This window comes from Cyclopterus lumpus, chromosome 2 (genome assembly GCF_009769545.1).
Source record: "Cyclopterus lumpus isolate fCycLum1 chromosome 2, fCycLum1.pri, whole genome shotgun sequence".
NCBI lineage: Eukaryota > Metazoa > Chordata > Actinopteri > Perciformes > Cyclopteridae > Cyclopterus > Cyclopterus lumpus.
The window spans coordinates 1,745,212-1,765,084 of record NC_046967.1 but is presented as its reverse complement, the minus strand read 5'-3'; the positions used below and the strand labels follow the sequence as shown (position 1 = coordinate 1,765,084).

At 46.8% G+C, this 19,873-nt stretch overlaps 2 protein-coding genes across 4 annotated transcripts; both read right to left on the bottom strand.

The window, feature by feature from the left end:
* Nucleotides 1-2,248: 2,248 nt before the first annotated feature.
* On the bottom strand, nucleotides 2,249-4,931 carry LOC117746626 (serine/threonine-protein kinase pim-1-like). Its single transcript, XM_034555892.1, has 8 exons — nucleotides 4,868-4,931; nucleotides 3,896-4,036; nucleotides 3,538-3,632; nucleotides 3,410-3,457; nucleotides 3,112-3,330; nucleotides 2,719-2,899; nucleotides 2,457-2,630; nucleotides 2,249-2,340 (listed from the first exon to the last, which is right to left on the bottom strand). Exons 1-8 carry the CDS (start codon nucleotides 4,929-4,931, stop codon nucleotides 2,249-2,251), a joined length of 1,014 nt encoding a protein of 337 aa, XP_034411783.1.
* A 974-nt stretch (nucleotides 4,932-5,905) lies between these two features.
* On the bottom strand, nucleotides 5,906-19,598 carry aox6 (aldehyde oxidase 6). Of its 3 annotated transcripts, none has more exons than XM_034552523.1 (34): nucleotides 19,543-19,598; nucleotides 18,844-18,901; nucleotides 18,639-18,735; nucleotides 17,885-17,993; nucleotides 17,394-17,520; nucleotides 17,189-17,250; nucleotides 17,006-17,098; nucleotides 16,773-16,853; nucleotides 15,383-15,527; nucleotides 14,981-15,073; nucleotides 14,746-14,897; nucleotides 14,572-14,665; nucleotides 14,383-14,492; nucleotides 14,109-14,293; nucleotides 13,765-13,927; nucleotides 13,581-13,664; nucleotides 13,268-13,437; nucleotides 13,066-13,192; nucleotides 12,853-12,975; nucleotides 12,587-12,683; nucleotides 12,319-12,443; nucleotides 12,090-12,223; nucleotides 11,876-11,963; nucleotides 8,439-8,525; nucleotides 7,943-8,362; nucleotides 7,537-7,632; nucleotides 7,336-7,464; nucleotides 7,185-7,259; nucleotides 7,047-7,099; nucleotides 6,858-6,972; nucleotides 6,716-6,781; nucleotides 6,281-6,469; nucleotides 6,033-6,200; nucleotides 5,906-5,956 (listed from the first exon to the last, which is right to left on the bottom strand). In XM_034552523.1, the coding sequence occupies exons 1-34, from the start codon at nucleotides 19,594-19,596 to the stop codon at nucleotides 5,906-5,908; spliced, it is 4,020 nt and encodes a 1,339-aa protein (XP_034408414.1). In that variant the 5' UTR covers nucleotides 19,597-19,598. The 3 variants fall into 3 exon arrangements, with proteins under 3 accessions (XP_034408414.1, XP_034408399.1, XP_034408407.1); XM_034552508.1 differs by having other exon boundaries at nucleotides 17,006-17,083; XM_034552516.1 differs by having other exon boundaries at nucleotides 13,581-13,691; nucleotides 13,747-13,927; nucleotides 16,773-16,847; nucleotides 17,006-17,083.
* Nucleotides 19,599-19,873: the final 275 nt, after the last annotated feature.

Genomic DNA, 19,873 nt, shown 5'->3' with positions numbered 1-19,873 from the left:
GTGGGTCCGGCGCTGTATTGGCGACTTCTCCTCCACTCTGGAGGTGCGTGCCAACGGGTGCCTAGAAGATACAGATGTGATGATAAGTATGAGGAGCTTAGTTCAAGGTGAACGTCACAGGTGGTGGAGAGCAGGACTAGAGGTCTTACCGTAGAAGACGCCCTTCAAGGTCTCTTGCTTGGTGAAGCAGCTCAGGCCAAAGTCAATAAGGCGAACGCACGGGACGTCCGAGCCGGTCTCGATCAAGATGTTTTCCACCTTAATGTCCCGGTGAAAGATCTCGTTATCCTGGAGGTGGACTGCTGCCTTCACCAGCTGTCTCAGGATGATCTGATGGACAAGAGGAGAGAGATGAGGGCTGTTTGACATGTGTTCATGCTATGACTCTGAACCGAATACAACTGCAGTTTCTTTAACCATAATCAATAGAACAATGGCCAACAGCTATGACGATAAACTCTGTGTTGCTAAATAAATCCCTTAAAGTAGCCCCCAGTTCCTGTAAAAAGTAAGAAACACAGAAAGGTCCTCCAGCTGCTTACCTTGGCCTCCTCCTCTGGTAAGGGGCCTTTGTTGGCCAGGATGTATGACACTTCCTGACAGACCTCCGGTTCGGTGTCCTTGAGGTCCAGCCTCCTCTTCTTCTTTGTGTTTGCTCCTTCATCGTCGGTTCTGGACTTCCTCGTACCGACTGTCACTTCCTGACAGACCTCCAGTTCGGTGTCCTTGAGGTCCAGCCTCCTCTTCTTCTGTGTGTTTGCTCCTTCATCGTCGGTTCTGAACTTCCTCGTACCGACTGTCACTTCCTGACAGACCTCCAGTTCGGTGTCCTTGAGGTCCAGCCTCCTCTTCTTCTCTGTTTTTGCTCCTTCATCGTCGGTTCTGGACTTCCTCTTACCAACTGTCACTTCCTGACAGACCTCCAGTTTGGTGTCCTTGAGGTCCAGCCTCCTCTTCTTCTCTGTTTTTGCTCCTTCATCGTCGGTTCTGGACTTCCTCTTACCAACTGTCACTTCCTGATAGACCTCCGGTTCGGTGTCCTTGAGATCCAGCCTCCTCTTCTTCTCTGTGTTTGCTCCTTCATCGTCGGTTCTGGACTTCCTCTTACCGACTGTCACTTCCTGATAGACCTCCGGTTCGGTGTCCTTGAGGTCCAGCCTCCTCTTCTTCTCTGTGTTTGCTCCTTTATCGTCGTTGGTGGACTTCCTCTTACCGACTGTCACTTCCTGATAGACCTCCAGTTCGGTGTCCTTGAGGTCCAGCCTCCTCTTCTTCTCTGTGTTTGCTCCTTCATCGTCGGTTCTGGACTTCCTCTTACCGACTGTCACTTCCTGACAGACCTCCAGTTCGGTGTCCTTGAGGTCCAGCCTCCTCTTCTCTGTTTGCTCCTTCATCGTCGGTTCTGAACTTCCTCTTGCCGACTGTCACTTCCTGACAGACCTCCAGTTCGGTGTCCTTGATGTCCAGCCTCCTCTTCTTCTCTGTGTTTGCTCCTTCATTGTCGGTTCTGGACTTCCTCTTACCGACTGTCACTTCCTGACAGACCTCCGGTTCGGTGTCCTTGAGGTCCAGCCTCCTCTTCTTCTCTGTGTTTGCTCCTTCATCGTCGGTTCTGAACTTCCTCTTGCCGACTGTCACTTCCTGACAGACCTCCAGTTCGGTTTCCTTGAGGTCCAGCCTCCTCTTCTTCTCTGTTTGCTCCTTCATCGTCGGTTCTGGACTTCCTCTTACCGACTGTAACTTCTTGTACAGGTGTATTGCAGCTTTCTACAGGTGAGACAAAAACCCAGAGGAACATCAGCTTGACAGTCACAGGCACTAACATGGGCAATAACCATCCACCATAGGAGATGAGGACATGGACAAAGAAGAATAACATGAGTTATTGTTCTCTATGTATCTGTCCATGCAGGTTAGTTCAAGGTGAACGTCACAGGTGGTGGAGAGCAGGACTAGAGGTCTTACCGTAGAAGATGCCCTTCAAGGTCTCTTGCTTGGTCAAGCAGCTCAAGCCAAAGTCTATAAGGCGAACGCGCGGGACGTCTTCTTCCACATCGGAAAGTGGGATGAAACCTCGGGAAATTCAATTGGAAGAGAGATCCCGTCTCCACGGACGGCTGGGTGGGCTACAACACCTGAAGGAGGTCCTCACGATCCCCTTCTTGTCAAAGAGGGAGCATCTTTAATAAATGAATGGTTAGTTTGGGATTAATTAATTAATTGAGTGATTGTGTGTGTGTGTGTGTGTTTAGTTTAGCCATGGGTGAAGCCGGATCTGCTTCAGGGATGGACGTTCTTTGGGGTCTTGCGTCAAGCACACTCGCATGAAGTCCTGGCATTCTGGAGAGAGAGGAGGAGAAAGGTGAGGGTGGCGCTCCAGTGATGCTTCAGCACAATACAACTCATATGAACAGGTGTGTGTCTGCTGACATGTTCGTGAGGAGGCGTGTTCTTACTTTCAGACAGCGTCTCGCTGATCGGCAGCAGGTTCTTCAGGAACGAGCTGGTCTTAAAAGGTTCTCCTGGGTGGAGCGTTTGGAACAGCACCACTCCCATCTGCCACACCGTGGTGGGTCCGGCGCTGTATTGGCGACTTCTCCTCCACTCTGGAGGTGCGTGCCAACGGGTGCCTAGAAGATACAGACGTGATGATAAGCATGAGGAGCTTAGTTCAAGGTGAACGTCACAGGTGGTGGAGAGCAGGACTAGAGGTCTTACCATAGAAGACGCCCTTCAAGGTCTCTTGCTTGGTGAAGCAGCTCAGGCCAAAGTCTATAAGGCGAACGCGCGGGACGTCCGAGCCGGTCTCGATCAAGATGTTTTCCACCTTAATGTCCCGGTGAAAGATCTCGTTATCCTGGAGGTGGACTGCTGCCTTCACCAGCTGTCTCAGGATGATCTGATGGACAAGAGGAGAGAGATGAGGGCTGTTTGACATGTGTTCATGCTGTGACTCTGAACCGAATACAACTGCAGTTTCTTTAACCATAATCAATAGAACAATGGCCAACAGCTATGACAATAAACCCTGTGTTGCTAAATAAATCCCTTAAAGTAGCCCCCAGTTCCTGTAAAAAGTAAGAAACACAGAAAGGTCCTGCAGCTGCTTACCTTGGCCTCCTCCTCTGGTAAGGGACCTTTGTTGGCCAGGATGTATTCATATAGGTCTACAGCAGGGACCGGTCTCTCTAGCACCAGGATCAGCTCCTGGCCCAGATCGTACCAGTCCAGTAGGGATATTGGTGCTGACGCCCCGACTGAACCGCTCTTTTCCTCCTGCAGCCTCATCATGACGGCCACCTCGATGGAGATCTCCCTCCCAGTGTCGTCCTGAAACATCACAATAGAGTTAAAGGAGAGAACCATGATGCATCCGTGAGACCTTCAGGAAGAACGTGTTAACACTCACCTGGTGTTTGCAGTAGACTTGGTCCTTCGGTATGTGTTTGATGGCGACCTACGAGACACAAACAAGATGGTGTTAGTCCTCAGGTGAGTGTGTGTGTGTGTATTTGAAAGAATGTGTGTAACACTTACAGGGTGATAATCTTTTCTACGAAAGCCAGCAAACACACTTCCACATCCTCCGGCTCCCAGCATGTACTGTTGCTGGTATTTGGCCTCAAATTCAGCTGAATGGAGAAACACACATTATATTTTAATACCGTTGTGAGAAACACCAAATGAAAGCTAAACGCTCTAATATGAATTATACTTAATATACATCCTATCGTTGCACTTCATGAGGTCAAACCCTACATCCATCATATCTACTGACCTCTTAGGGCTTCTGCAGTCACTTCCTGACAGACCTCCGGTTCGGTGTCCTTGAGGTCCAGCCTCCTCTTCTTCTCTGTGTTTGCTCCTTCATCGTCTGTTCTGGACTTCCTCTTACCGACTGTCACTTCCTGACAGACCTCCAGTTCGGTGTCCTTGATGTCCAGCCTCCTCTTCTTCTCTCTGTTTGCTCCTTCATCGTCGGTTCTGGACTTCCTCTTACCGACTGTAACTTCCTGTACAGGTGTATTGCAGCTTTCTACAGGTGAGACAAAAACCCAGAGGAACATCAGCTTGACAGTCACAGGCACTAACATGGGCAATAACCATCCACCATAGGAGATGAGGACATGGACAAAGAAGAATAACATGAGTTATTGTCCTCTATGTATCTGTCCCTGCAGGTTATTCTGCAGCCCAATTCAATGCACAGCATTGAGACATTGAACAGCAACAGATCAAAGATCTTTGAACACTATCTGCATCAATAAGTTCCATCAAAGGGAAGCAAGAACTAGTTTTTTTGTTGATTTAAGTGAACTGAAGTCTATTTGGATCAATACACCAACTATTTAGAGTCTATTTAGATCAATACACCAACTATTTAGAGTCCATTTAGATCAATACACCAACTATTTAGAGTCTATTTAGATCAATACACCAACACTCTAGTGGGTGTTGATGGAAGATGGACTCTCCCAAAAACAGTTTCCCTGACCAGCTTACCTTTGACAGCGTCTGTTGAAGGAAGTCTGACACTTTTCTCCTTCACTGGTGGAGGTGGCGGTATTGGTGTTGGTGGAAGTGGTGGTGGTGGAGGTGTTTTTAAAGCTTTCCTCGTCACTCTTCTTCTCAGACCGTAGACCGGTTCACTTTCAGAGAACCTTGTCCTCTTGGTGAGGGGCCTACCGTCATCACTGGCCCTCCTTTTGATGCCCCTGGTCATGTAAAACTCTCCAGGAGCTGATCTGTGTCTCTCTACTCATTAGGAAACAGTAACATATCAATTAGTTGTGAAATATAGTTACTAACTCTATGAAATTGTCCTTATTTATAATCTACCAGCACTAACTCTGGGTTTCCTACTCACCATGACCTCCGCTGAGTGCTGGAGATCCTCTAGTCTTGGTCTGCTTTGCTGAGTCTTGGTCCATTTCTGTTGATATGTTCCTCAAACAAAAGTCTTGGTCCATTTCTGTTGATATGTTCCTCACAAATAAGCTCAGAAACAGCTCGTCCAAGGCTTCAATCATATGAGGGAGGCTGTGTCTTTGAAGATGTGATGACCGCTTGAGAACATGGAACCAGGACACGTTCCATCAGGAGTTCTGGTGTGAAGGTTCCAGAACTCTTCACTGGGATGTCACAACGTAGTGTTCAGTGTGTTGAGAGAATTGTGTGTTTACATTCAAACAGATGGAGGTTATCCACTGAGATGATTCATAATAATAATAATTATAATGCATTTAATTTATATAGCGCTTTTCGTGATACTCAAAGACACTTAATATAATTATAACATCCTAAAAGCTAAAAAAAAAAAAAAAAAAGTACAACATATATATATATATACACATACACACACGTATATATATATATATTCATATATATATATGTATATATATACATATGTATATACATATGTATATATATATACATAAATATATATATACACACACATATACATATATACTGTATTTATTATCTAGTATTTATTATCTAGTATTTTAAAGCTAAATAACTGAGTATTTAATTCATAGATTTAGAATGCAATCTCATTTATTGATTATAAATATAACTGGATCAACGTACTGTTTAGCTCTGTGTGTAGTTTTAAGACAAATCCACGTTCATAAACATGGTGGATGTTCTTTGTGCTACTGTATGAATATAGAAGAACACACCAGCTTTATTTAACGTAGTCAGTTATATTTATTAGTCGTTGAAATATTGATTCTGCAGGACGTGATGAGAATACATGGGCAATAAGCATGAAAGTAGAAAAAAAGTAAAATTAGTTTGTTTATAATGTGAAGAGCACAAGTGTTTTAGTATATCATTAAAAGTTGCATTTAGTTCACAGTCATCAAGCTTTTGATTGATCAAATAGAAAGAAACAGACTCAGTCTCAGATGTTTAAGGCCCACGGTTGGAAAGATCCCGGTTTGCCGGCTGGAATCTGTAATAAAACAGAAATGATGGTTAGTTTATATTCATTGTTATAAGGTTGCCTCGTTTAACTCAATTAGACCCACCTTCTGAGTGAACGGGGAGGCACAAGCCAGACACGCCCTCTCCGGTGTCGCCGGGCTGTCGAGGGGAAACGGGCCGACTGAGCCGCACTCGGAGCGAGCTGCAGCCGCCGCGTCTTTGATGGCGAAGAACACCGAGCTGCCGAGGAAGAGGACCGGTTCTCCAATACCCTGCAGAGCCACGCCATCGGAAATGTAGTCAACACGGCAAGAGGACGAGGAAAGAATCAAACAAACGGGTGACCTCTGACCTTTGAGGAGTAGATGGCGTGCGGGTTGTGGGAGTCCGGCAGCAGGTACACGTTGAAGGCGAGCGGCACGTCGCAGACCGCGGGGATCTTGTACTGAGACGGGCCTCGAGTGTACAGGAGCCCGGAGGGGGAAAACTTCAACTCCTCCAGAGTGTAGAGGCCCAAACCCTGCATGAAGGCGCCTTCAATCTGAGGGTGAAGGAGGGAGGAGAAAGGGAAGGAAGGAGGAGAGATGAAGGGAAGGAAGGAGGAGAGATGGAGGGAGGGAAGAAAAAATAAGCTAGTAAACAAATTTGTTAATTTTTTTGAGACAAAAAGCTAAATGATGCAAAGAAAACATTTCTGTGTCACATTCCTTCTTGGATTAATGTTAATTATTATTTATTATTAGGATATTTTCAAAAGGCTCAGCTGGCGAGCTGCAAACTGACTCACCTGTCCGATGTCCACCGAGGGGTTCACACTTCTGCCGACGTCCATCACGAGGTCCGTCCTCACCGTCTACGAGACGAAAAACAACACAATTAGTATTTCATTTTAATTTTGAACCAGAGAGAGGAAGCGGTTCGGTTCTGACCCGGTAGTCTCCTGTGAGGCAGTCCAGCTCCACCTCGCAGCAAGACACTCCGTAAGTGAAGTAAGCGTAAGGCCGCCCCTCCATCTTGTCCCAGTCCATGTAGAGGTCTGGACCTCTGAGGACACACAGGAAGCCGTTATCGTCTCCGGATGAACTCGCTCATTTAATCTGGATTAACTCCTCGCGTACCTGTAGAATCCAGTTGAAGACAAACTGATCTTCTCCAGAAATGCAGCCTGGACCTGGAGTGCAAATTATAGAAATATTTTCACAAGTTTAACCCCAAAACAATCTCAGATAATTGAGTTTTTTCTGATCAAATCGTACCCAATTCTCCCATGATCCTTCAGGGTTCTTCTGCCTGATTGGCTCCAGACGCTGGTGCAGAGTCTCACAGGCATTCTGAATGAAAGGAGGATTACACTGCAGTAGTCATTTCAGAATAAAAGCTGAACAAGAAGCCGGATCTGGACTTCACCTTGACCGCCATGCCGTTGGCGTCGGTACCAAACGAGGCGGCGGAGGGGCACGTGTTGGGAACAGTGTTGGTGCTGGTTTCACTGATGTAGATCTTAGAGGGAGGGATGTGAAGCTCCCGACTCGCCACCTTACAGGAAACAAAAGGGATGTGATGTACAGATAAAGTAGATCCAGGGGCCCTGCTGCTTTGTCACAGTACCTGTTGCATTTTGGTGTGCAGCCCTTGACCCATCTCCGTCCCGCCGTGAGCGACCAGAACTGAGCCATCTTTGTAGATGTGGACCAGAGCTCCAGCCTTTTACACACACACAAGCACACAGTAAAATCTAAATTAAAATGTCTCAATGGAGTCTGGTGGCTTTGAAGAGAGCATAAATAATAATATAATCCTATAAAATAATCCTTTATTTGTCCCGTAGTGGGGAAATCTGCAGGATTACAGCAGCAGAGCGGATTGTGGAAAGAAACCAGATCAAAACCAGTATAATAAATAAGTAATCACACAGTAAAAGGTATATTAAATGAGTAAAAAACAACACAAACTAAAGTATGACAATTCTGAATCTGAAATCATGACTCAGAAAGTCGAGAGAGACCAAACGGACCTGATTCAAGAAGCCATCCGAAAACGCAACCCCATATTTAATGGGGATGACGGACATCCCCCTCTTCTTCCAGCGGTTGTGCCGGTTGAACCGGTCGGCGGCCCTGCGGCGCGCGGCGTAGTCGGACTTGACCTTGCATTCCTCCCAGCAGCGCAGCAGGTTCTCCGGGCTGAACTCAAACTTGTAGTGGGTGACCGACGGCCCCCTGTACATGTTGATCTCCCGGATCTGGTCCGCGGGGCGCCGCAGCACCGCGGCCACGTCGTTGAGCATGTTCTCCACCACGACGATGCTCTGGGGCACGCCGAAGCCCCTGAAGGCGGTGTTGGAGGGCAGGTTGGTCCTGCAGGCGGCGGCCCGGCCCCTCAGGTTGGGGATGTTGTAGGCGTTGTCAATGTGAAGAAGGATTTTCTCCGCTACCTGGAAGAAGAAGAAGACGATCAATACTACGCTTCTTATTTATAGCGTCATGATCAAGACCACCGCTTTTACCCACCAGAGTGGATTCATCCACCGTGTTGCCAGCATTGGCGTAGTACTGGATGTCTGCAGCCACGATGCGACCGTCATTCATGAAACCCACCTGAAAGAAACGACATTCAACATGTTGGGTAAGGAGATGAGTTTCCTCTGTAGGGCTCTTCCTTAGAGATAGAGTAAGGAGATGAGTTTCCTCTGTAGGACTCAGTCTTAGAGATAGGGTAAGGAGATGCGTTTCCTCTGTAGGACTCAGTCTTAGAGATAGGGTAAGGAGATGTGTTTCCTCTGTAGGACTCAGCCTTAGAGATAGAGTAAGGAGATGAGTTTCCTCTGTAGGACTCAGCCTTAGAGATAGGGTAAGGAGATGAGTTTCCTCTGTAGGACTCAGCCTTAGAGATAGGGTAAGGAGATGAGTTTCCTCTGTAGGGCTCTTCCTTAGAGATAGAGTAAGGAGATGAGTTTCCTCTGTAGGGCTCAGCCTTAGAGATAGGGTAAGGAGATGAGTTTCCTCTGTAGGGCTCTTCCTTAGAGATAGAGTAAGGAGATGAGTTTCCTCTGTAGGGCTCTTCCTTAGAGATAGGGTAAGGAGATGAGTTTCCTCTGTAGGGCTCTTCCTTAGAGATAGGGTAAGGAGATGAGTTTCCTCTGTAGGGCTCTTCCTTAGAGATAGAGTAAGGAGATGAGTTTCCTCTGTAGGACTCAGCCTTAGAGATAGGGTAAGGAGATGAGTTTCCTCTGTAGGACTCAGCCTTAGAGATAGAGTAAGGAGATGAGTTTCCTCTGTAGGGCTCTTCCTTAGAGATAGGGTAAGGAGATGAGTTTCCTCTGTAGGGCTCTTCCTTAGAGATAGGGTAAGGAGATGAGTTTCCTCTGTAGGGCTCTTCCTTAGAGATAGAGTAAGGAGATGAGTTTCCTCTGTAGGACTCAGCCTTAGAGATAGGGTAAGGAGATGAGGTTCCTCTGTAGGACTCAGCCTTAGAGATAGGGTAAGGAGATGAGTTTCCTATGTAGGGCTCAGCCTTAGAGATAGGGTAAGGAGATGAGTTTCCTCTGTAGGGCTCAGCCTTAGAGATAGAGTAAGGAGATGAGTTTCCTCCTTAGGTCTCAGTCTTAGAGATAGAGTAAGGAGATGAGTTTCCTCTGTAGGACTCAGCCTTAGAGATAGAGTAAGGAGATGAGTTTCCTATGTAGGGCTCAGCCTTAGAGATAGGGTAAGGAGATGAGGTTCCTCTGTAGGACTCAGCCTTAGAGATAGGGTAAGGAGATGAGTTTCCTCCTTAGAGCTCAGTCTTAGAGATAGGGTAAGGAGATGAGTTTCCTCTGTAGGACTCAGCCTTAGAGATAGGGTAAGGAGATGAGTTTCCTCTGTAGGGCTCAGCCTTAGAGATAGGGTAAGGAGATGAGTTTCCTCTGTAGGACTCAGCCTTAGAGATAGGGTAAGGAGGTGAGTTTCCTCTGTAGGGCTCAGCCTTAGAGATAGGGTAAGGAGATGAGTTTCCTCCTTAGGGCTCAGTCTTAGAGATAGGGTAAGGAGATGAGTTTCCTCTGTAGGGCTCTTCCTTAGAGATAGGGTAAGGAGATGAGTTTCCTCTGTAGGGTTCTTCCTTAGAGATAGAGTAAGGAGATGAGTTTCCTCTGTAGGACTCAGTCTTAGAGATAGGGTAAGGAGATGCGTTTCCTCTGTAAGACTCAGCCTTAGAGATAGAGTAAGGAGATGAGTTTCCTCTGTAGGACTCAGCCTTAGAGATAGGGTAAGGAGATGAGTTTCCTCCTTAGGGCTCAGCCTTAGAGATAGGGTAAGGAGATGAGTTTCCTCTGTAGGACTCAGCCTTAGAGATAGGGTAAGGAGATGAGTTTCCTCTGTAGGGCTCAGCCTTAGAGATAGGGTAAGGAGATGAGTTTCCTCCTTAGGACTCAGTCTTAGAGATAGGGTAAGGAGATGAGTTTCCTCTGTAGGGCTCAGCCTTAGAGATAGGGTAAGGAGATGAGTTTCCTATGTAGGGCTCAGCCTTAGAGATAGAGTAAGGAGATGAGTTTCCTCTGTAGGGCTCTTCCTTAGAGATAGAGTAAGGAGATGAGTTTCCTCTGTAGGGCTCAGCCTTAGAGATAGGGTAAGGAGATGAGTTTCCTCTGTAGGACTCAGCCTTAGAGATAGAGTAAGGAGATGAGTTTCCTATGTAGGGCTCAGCCTTAGAGATAGGGTAAGGAGATGAGGTTCCTCTGTAGGACTCAGCCTTAGAGATAGGGTAAGGAGATGAGTTTCCTCCTTAGGGCTCAGTCTTAGAGATAGGGTAAGGAGATGAGTTTCCTCTGTAGGGCTCTTCCTTAGAGATAGGGTAAGGAGATGAGTTTCCTCTGTAGGGCTCTTCCTTAGAGATAGAGTAAGGAGATGAGTTTCCTCTGTAGGGCTCTTCCTTAGAGATAGGGTAAGGAGATGAGTTTCCTCTGTAGGGCTCAGCCTTAGAGATAGAGTAAGGAGATGAGTTTCCTCCTTAGGTCTCAGTCTTAGAGATAGAGTAAGGAGATGAGTTTCCTCTGTAGGACTCAGCCTTAGAGATAGAGTAAGGAGATGAGTTTCCTATGTAGGGCTCAGCCTTAGAGATAGGGTAAGGAGATGAGGTTCCTCTGTAGGACTCAGCCTTAGAGATAGGGTAAGGAGATGAGTTTCCTATGTAGGGCTCAGCCTTAGAGATAGGGTAAGGAGATGAGTTTCCTCTGTAGGGCTCTTCCTTAGAGATAGGGTAAGGAGATGAGTTTCCTCTGTAGGGCTCTTCCTTAGAGATAGAGTAAGGAGATGAGTTTCCTCTGTAGGACTCAGCCTTAGAGATAGGGTAAGGAGATGAGGTTCCTCTGTAGGACTCAGCCTTAGAGATAGGGTAAGGAGATGAGTTTCCTATGTAGGGCTCAGCCTTAGAGATAGGGTAAGGAGATGAGTTTCCTCTGTAGGGCTCAGCCTTAGAGATAGAGTAAGGAGATGAGTTTCCTCCTTAGGTCTCAGCCTTAGAGATAGAGTAAGGAGATGAGTTTCCTCTGTAGGTCTCAACCTTAGAGATAGGGTAAGGAGGTGAGTTTCCTCTGTAGGACTCAGCCTTAGAGATAGGGTAAGGAGATGAGTTTCCTCTGTAGGACTCAGCCTTAGAGATAGAGTAAGGAGATGAGTTTCCTCTGTAGGACTCAGCCTTAGAGATAGGGTAAGGAGATGCGTTTCCTCTGTAGGACTCAGCCTTAGAGATAGGGTAAGGAGATGAGATGAAAATGGATGAACGGATGGGATATTTGATTGCTAAAATAATGAATAGCTGCCGGACTTTGATAATTTTACAAACATGCAGTTGAAGTTTAAGTGGAAGTACATATTTAATCATCTTTTCATTCCTTGAATAACTTGCATTCTGTCGGTATTTAAAGAAGTCCCTTGAGATAAACTGCTGAAGTGGAAGGGAGTGGTCGTACTTTGTATTGTCCCAGCACAGGGTGACGGGCTCCGGTGATCAACATGTCCTCTCCTCGCTCCAGGACGCAGCGCACTGCTCGATTGGTCCTGAACAGAAATGTAGAATTATAATAAAGAAAAAGAAGAACTCAAGACCCCTTCCAACCTTTCTGTTTTTACACTTTAGGTAAAGTCATGATTTAGATCCGGTTTACACCATTTTAAAGGCCTCACTTCCACACAGCCACAGCGGTGATGCAAGCCAGTATCGACGTTTTCATGACCTTCCCACCGAAAGCGCCGCCAACCCTTTTGACGTGACAGGTGACTCTGTTTGACGGGATGCTCAGCGTCTCCGCGATGGCATCCTGCAGTCGGGGAAACGAGGCAAAGCAAAGCAAACTACTTGAGATTCCTCTAAAAGAAGAACACACTCAGAGAGCTCATAGAAACCCGTGTGTACCTGAATCAGGGTCGGCCACTGGGTGGAGACGTACGCGTTGAACTCCGTCTCCTCGCCAACGGGAACGACCAGCATGCTCTGGGTCTCCATGTAGAAATGCTCCTGGCCACCCATTCGAAACTCTCCTGCAGGAAACATGAAAAACAAAAAGGTGACAAACACCTAAACCTGGTTGTGTTTTAAGTGGGAGGAGTTACAGGACAGGAAGAAGAATGTCACAGCGAATGAAACCCACGCGCTCTTCTACCAATATAAACCAGACGTTCACCTTCATGGACCTGATCAACGGTCTCAAAGGCTTCCGTCACGTTTCCTCTCTCGATCCTCCTGCGAGGCTCATAGAAAGATGACTTCTCAATGGCCTCCTGTCACAGTGGGACACAGCGGACGCAATTAAGAAGTTTCTGGAAGTATTCACGGGTAATAAAAGTGTCAATCAGAAGGTAACGTGGACTAAATGATGCACAAAACCAGATTTGAATGAAAGAAAAAAGGCGTCTTGTTTGAAGGCGGTAACAGTAGAACTCCACAGACCTCGAAGGTAAAGACCGGGTCTGGCAGGTCCTCATAGCCGACCTTCACAGCTGCTGCTCCTCGTTTGGCGTGCGCCCTCGTATCGGCGACCACGGCGCATAACATCTGCCCGATGCAGGACACCTGCAGAATAACCATCAGACCAATCAAGATGAGCCCTAAAGATGAAGGACTGAGTCACAACACGTCCTGCAGACTGCATTGATGCTCTACCTCGCTGTCAGTCAGCAGCTCCTCTTCATAATCAAACATTTTACGAACTCTCTGCCCCGGAATATCTTTGGCCGTGATGACGTCGACCACACCGGGAAGCCGCAGAGCCTCTCTCACATCCAGCCCTCTGTGAGATGAAAGAAACCTTCAGAACCAGAAGTCAACCCATGAGAGGTCAGAGGTCAGCCTCCCGTCTCCTCACGTTATTTTAGCGTGCGCTCGGGAGCTGGTGACCAGAGCCAGGAAGAGCTCGCCGTCTGCGGGCGGCATGTCGTCACAGTACACGGCCTCGCCCGTGGCCTGGCTGAGGGCGGAGCGATGCATGATGGGACGCCCCACTGGGTCCTGGTCGCTCTGGTCCTTTGACACGTGCTGAAGAAGAAGAAGAAGAAGAAGAAGAAGAAGAGGAGGAGGAAGAGGAAGCATTGAAGTGTATTGACTGTTAAGTGACAAGAAGTTAAAAAAAAGATGGAGATTGTCTTATCAAAGTGTTCATTTCTTGGATATCTTCCGACCTGGAACTCCTGCAGACCAGGTTGGATCTCTCTGGGTAGAGGCCGGACCGGCATCTTCTCAGGAAGCTCCTCTGTCGTCACATTCTGCACACAAACTCTCGGTGGAAACATCTTGCAGGATCTTTATGCCAGGTGAACGTTTACATTTAAAGGCATAAAAAATAACGTAATGTTTCTGTCTTACCGTTTCTCTAAGTTTCTGCAGGACCTCCAGGTTGAATTTGAAGAGGAAGCTGAGAGTCAAAGAGCGACGAAACTCCACTTTTCCTCCCGGAGCCGACGGAGGGAGGACCAGCTCGTCCAGGAGGACGTCATAGGCCCGGCTGAGGGTCTCATCATCCCAAGACCTGAGGGAAACAAGATGCTGTCTGGTTGAGTTAGAGAGCAAGTGGACGGAAGAAACCGCAAAGCAGGACAAGAGAAGAAACCGAGAAGAAAGAAAGAGAAGGAGGAAGAAAAAGAAACCAGAAAAGGAGGCGAACGGAAAACCCTGATTCGACTAAACGATCCTGTGTGATGACCTCTGACCTCAGGGCGAGAGCCGCGCAGGTTCTGGTGGCGCTAACGGTGGTCGGCCCCATTCCCCCAAAGTAAATGCTGACATCCTGAACCAGCCGGGACCCCTCTGAGAACAACACCCTCATCCCGGTGGTCACTGTGGAGAAGGAGCTCTCCTTCCTTGGAGCCTGACGGAAAGCTCCGACAAACTCCCCCTGCAGGACAGATGGCGTACTGCTGTTATTAACACGTTAATACGTTAATAAACGGTCGACGGGAGGATGGTCAGAAGGAATCGTGGTACCTTTCTGGAGAAGGGAATGAAGACAGAAACAAGAATCTCTTCTGGCTTCAGGAGGGTTTTCCCAAAGCTCACAAAGAAGTCCTGATCCAGAGGAAGCTGTCGCGGTCCTCCTGCTGGATCCAGACAGAGCCTCTTCAGAATCAACAGGACCTGAATCTACATTCATCACGACCGGAACCGGTCACTTACCGTCGGAAACGACGCTCACTCTGCAGTTCCCTGCAGCCAAGACGGGGTTCAGGTCTGAGTTTGGGTTTGCGCTCATGATGTTGCCCCCGAGAGACTTAAGAACCCAAAAGAAAGAATAAAAACGCGTCTATTAAACGTTTCACATTCATTCGTAGAGTCGTGAAGTCGACTCACGGCGACGTTGCGGATCTGCTGGCTTCCCAAGAGCCCCAGCTGTCGGCTCAGGGCTCGGAACAGCTCGGTCTCCTCCGCTGGAAACTGAGGAACCAGCTTCTCCAACAGAGACCGGACCTCCGTGAGACTGCAGCCCGCTCCGACCCAAAGACCTGGAGGGGAGCCGGGAGGTCAACCAACAAGAGCTGCAGGTTCAGAAAGCCCTGGTTGTAGATGACAGGAGGGGGTCACTCACCCTGGGGGGTCTGAGTGACCTCAAACAGCTCCACCACTCTGGTTGGAGATATGATCAGCGGATGCAGGATGCCTTTGAACTTCATATCTGGACCTTGAACACAAAGCAGACCGGAGCGAGTTACACCGATAAGAATACAGCAGCACTTTATAATCACTACACATCATAAAAAAAGACCCCAAACTTTTGTTTCAAGGTTTTCTTTTGTCACCTTTCTGTGAAAACAGAAATCAAATTTTATAGTTTGGAATTACATATATAAGGTTATTAAATCTGACTTTAATCTGAGAGACATTGAGACCCAAATCACATTTTCCACGGTGTAAATCTCCCAGTAGATTCCCAGTGGCTCCAAATGCCTTCCTCTAAATGTATTTTAATAACAAACTGTAATAAACTGACCGATGTTGGTGTTTCCCACGACCAGCGGAGCTTTAGGGTTGCTGGTCTTGAGCTGGATCAGCTCCTCCAGGGAGGCGGGGGACACCCAGCTCACCCTCTCCCCGTGGAAGGTGAGCGTCTTCGGGTTCGCCGCCTCGGCCATCAGCTGTGGAGAGAGAGCGCTGATCGAGAGCCGGCCAACAAACACCAGAGCTGGAACCTCTAGTTATCTTTGACCGAGACTTGTCCTTTAACTCCCACGTTAAGCAAATCTCAAGGATTGCATTTTTCATCTACGTAACATTTCAAAAATCAGGCACATCTTGTCTCAAAAAGATGCAGAAAAGCTGGTTCACACGTTTGTTACTTCTAGACTAGATTACTGCAACTCCTTATTATCAGGCTGCTCTAATAAGTCTTAAATCCCTCCAGTTGATCCAGAATGCTGCAGCTCGTGTACTCACAAAAACTAAGAAAAGAGATCACATTACTCCTGTATTAGCTGCTCTGCACTGGCTCCCTGTAAAATCAAGAATCACATTTAAAATTCTTCTCCTCACCTACAAAGCCTTGATTGGTGATGCACCATCATATCTTAAGGAGCTTGTAGTACCATATTGCCCCACTAGAGAGCTGCTCACTAAATGCGGGGCTACTTGTGGTTCCTAGAGTCCTAAAAAGTAGGATGGGAGCCAGAGCCTTCAGTTATCACTGGTCCTCTTTTATGGAACATAACAACATTTAAGAATAGACTTAAGACTTTCCTGTTTAATAGTGCTTATAGTTAGGGCTGAATCAGGTTTGCCCTGGTCCAGCCCCTTGATATGCTGCTATAGGCTTATAGGCTGCTGGGGGATGTTTTAGGATACACTGAGCACCTATCTCCTCTTCTCTCTCTCCTTATGGATGAATTTACATCTCTCCATTGCACCTTATTAACTCTGCTTCCTCCCCGGAGTCTTTGTGACTTCATGTCTCATAGGGTCCATTGGACCTGGAGGTGTCTGATACCTGGTGAGCCGGCCTCCCGCCTTGGCCCTGCTGATGCCCCGCCCCCCCTCCTCTCTACCTCCTTCTGTTTCATGGATTGGAGTTCCATTCATACATTGTCATATTCATGTAATGTGTTTATGTAACTCTGTAACTCTGTTCATCTGGTCACATGACATCTATTCATCTGTCCATCCGGGGAGAGGGATCCTCCTCTGTTGCTCTCCTGAAGGTTTCTTCCCTTTTTTCCCTGTGAAAGGTTATTTTTGGGGAGTTTTTCCTGATTCGATGTGAGGTCAAAGGTCAGGGATGTCGTATGTGTAGATTGTAAAACCCTCTGAGGGGAGTTTGTGATTTGTGATATTGGGCTATACAAAATAAACTGAATTGAATTGAAGGACTCATGTGGGAGTGGACTCACCATCAGCTCGGGGGGGAAGATGAGCTCCTGGGTCGGGTCCAGTGGGAGGAAGTCCTCTTTGTCAAACAGCCGGGGCTTTTCCTGGAGAACACGTCAGAGGAGGGGGTGACAGCCATAAGTACAAGTTAGACAGCCAAGGAGACATCAGAGCAGAGGAAGGAGGAGACGAGGAGTCAAGAGAAGGATCACGAAAAGAAACTATACAAGAAATAAAGAGATAACAAATCACTCACAGGCTCTGGTTCACCAGCGGTTTGCTCTCCATTGAGGCAACAGGCTCCGCCTCCTTTCACCTGGCAGCACTCTGCTTCCTGTTGGGATTGATCCTTTAAATCATCCCCGTGTTTCTTATCGTGTTCCCCGTTTCTGCTTTTAGACCTGAAGTTTCCGATGTTTGATATCTTATGGCTTTGTACCTGACAGAAGGTCCTGCAGCCGTCGACGATGGGTCGGTACCCGGTGCACCTGCACAGGTTACCTGAAGAGCAACCGCACACAGCGAGGAGAGGACATGTTGTGTATGAGTAACTGGACTATGACCAGAAGAAGGCACAGCCATGACACCGGGTACCTTCCTTCCTTACTTAAACGTGATGCCCATAGATATAAGAGGAAACTAACCAGCGAGAGCCTGGGTGATGTCCTCCATGGTGGGCTGAGGCTGGTTCCTCAGCAGAGCGTACATGGACATCACCATCCCTGGAGTGCAGAAGCCGCACTGGGAGCCGTGAGCTTTGGCTATTCGCTCCTACAAACACAGCATGCACAGTTCAGGGCTTTGAAGGCACACGTTTCCTCTTCAGCTAGCCGTGTTTCTGCTTTAAAACAGGAGGTTTTGGTTGAAGCTGCACATCTGAAGGGGTTTAAAGTCGATTGGGAACTGGAGCCGTTATCGTTGCTCGTCCATTGACAGAAACAGTCTTTTCACCACTTAGACAACAGGAGCCGATGGCCGAGGAGGTTGATTGTGTTATTCTGTGATTTTGGATTTACCAAAGTCACAGAATAACACAAACAAACCCGCCAATCCATGCAGCGGTAGACCAGCAAGATAATGAGGTGATGATGATAATGAATACATGTCTACCAAGTAGTCTAGGAGAAGCCCAGACCTGCACGGGGTGGATCCTGGTCTTGGTGCTGCCGATGCCCTCCACCGTGGTGACGGCCGCTCCGTGCAGCTGGCAGAGCGGCAGAAGGCAGGCGTTGACCGAGTAATGTCTGGTGGTACGTATCAATAATAATAATAATAATGCATTGAACTTATACATAATTCACATAATTATAAGATCCTAAAAGCTCAAAATAATCACCTTGTAGCCCCACCCCTAAAGCATCCCCTGCTTTATGGTCTGTTTGACTCTACATGACCATAATTTAACCAGAGGAGTCGCCCCCTGGTGGTCAGTAGAGAGAATGCAGCTTTAACACATGAAGCATAGACTTCTATACAACCAGAGGAGTCGCCCCCTGGTGGTCAGGAGAGAGAATGCAGCTTTAACACGTGAAGCATAGACTTCTATAGAACCAGAGGAGTCGCCCCCTGGTGGTCAGTAGAGAGAATGCAGCTTTAACACATGAAGCATAGACTTCTATACAACCAGAGGAGTCGCCCCCTGGTGGTCAGTAGAGAGAATGCAGCTTTAACACATGAAGCATAGACTTCTATACAACCAGAGGAGTCGCCCCCTGGTGGTCAGGAGTGAGAATGCAGCTTCAACACATGAAGACTCTGCAGAACCACAGGTTGCCCCCTGGTCCTGACCCCCCAGGTTGGGAACCAGTGGCGTGTACTTTAAAGTAGTTAGGGTGGGACTGGGATGTACAGTTCTGAAACACCAGATGTGTGTTCATCTTAAAGGATACGTGATGGTTTTGGTGGCCGGTTGGTGGCGTGACACCATGACGGTGCACGCCCCGCAGCCTCCGCCGCCGCAGCCATACTTGGTTCCAGTCAACCTCACTGAGATCACAGTCAAGGAGGTCACCAGAGGGGTCGAGGCCTGTAGGTGGCGCTCTCACATCAACAACGTGACACTCAGTCATTCAAAGAAACACGTTAGAAGGATACGCTTCTCTCTGAGGAAGGACAACAGCGTGGTCTCAGGGTCTGCATGGTTCTCCGTTACCTGTTTCAAGAGGAAGAGGAAGAGGAAGGAGGAGTGTTGTTTAGGTTGTATGTAAACCCAATAGCTCTTCTGGGGAAAATGGGAATTCACGCAAATTATATTAAAGCTCTCTGCATCCACATTTCATGTAATTCCTCCTGTTGAATCTTAAGTGTTTAAATGAAATAATTTAAATCTGTCTGCATGTTTAAAGTAGAATGAATCTGCCTTGCTTCACTCTTTTTCCTTTGCTTATTTGTAAATAAACAAGTTCAGCCATTATTTATTATATAACATTGCAAAGGGACATTTGTTTTTTTAATGTATTTCTAGTAATTTAATGTTTTTAACTGTATTGTAAAATGTATTTCTTGTAATGTAATGTTTTTTTAAATTTATTTCTAGTAATTGAATGTTTTTAACTGTATTGTAAAATGTATTTCTTGTAATGTAATGTTTTTTTAAATTTATTTCTAGTAATTGAATGTTTTTAACTGTGTTTTTTTATATTTTAATGTTTTAGGTGGAATGAGCGAAAAGTGTAAAACAGCTCTTATTTCTTAAAGCAGCCCAGCGGGCTGGGATATAAACGGTTAACCGGTTACAACTAACTAGAAGCTCAACTAACTGTTTATTACTAACTATATACATGTGTAACGTACCTTTTTCCCGTTGATGAAGAAGCACAAAGTATCTCCTTCTTTCTCTGGAGACATCTTTGACGGCAACGACAGACTTTGTGATCAAGTCTGTTTGAATTTACACAACTTCCGCCTGTCAGGACTTTCAGAATAAAACAAATGGAGGCTTTACAAACAGAAGAGGTTCAAAAGCTGCATACAAATATACATTTACTCAAGTATTTTAAGTACAACGTTGAAGTGGTACTTTGCTATAGTATTATAGCAATTACGAATATTAAATATATTCACTTTGTGGTATTTTAGGATGCGAGTATTTAAATATATCATAACACAACTCCTCATGCTTTTA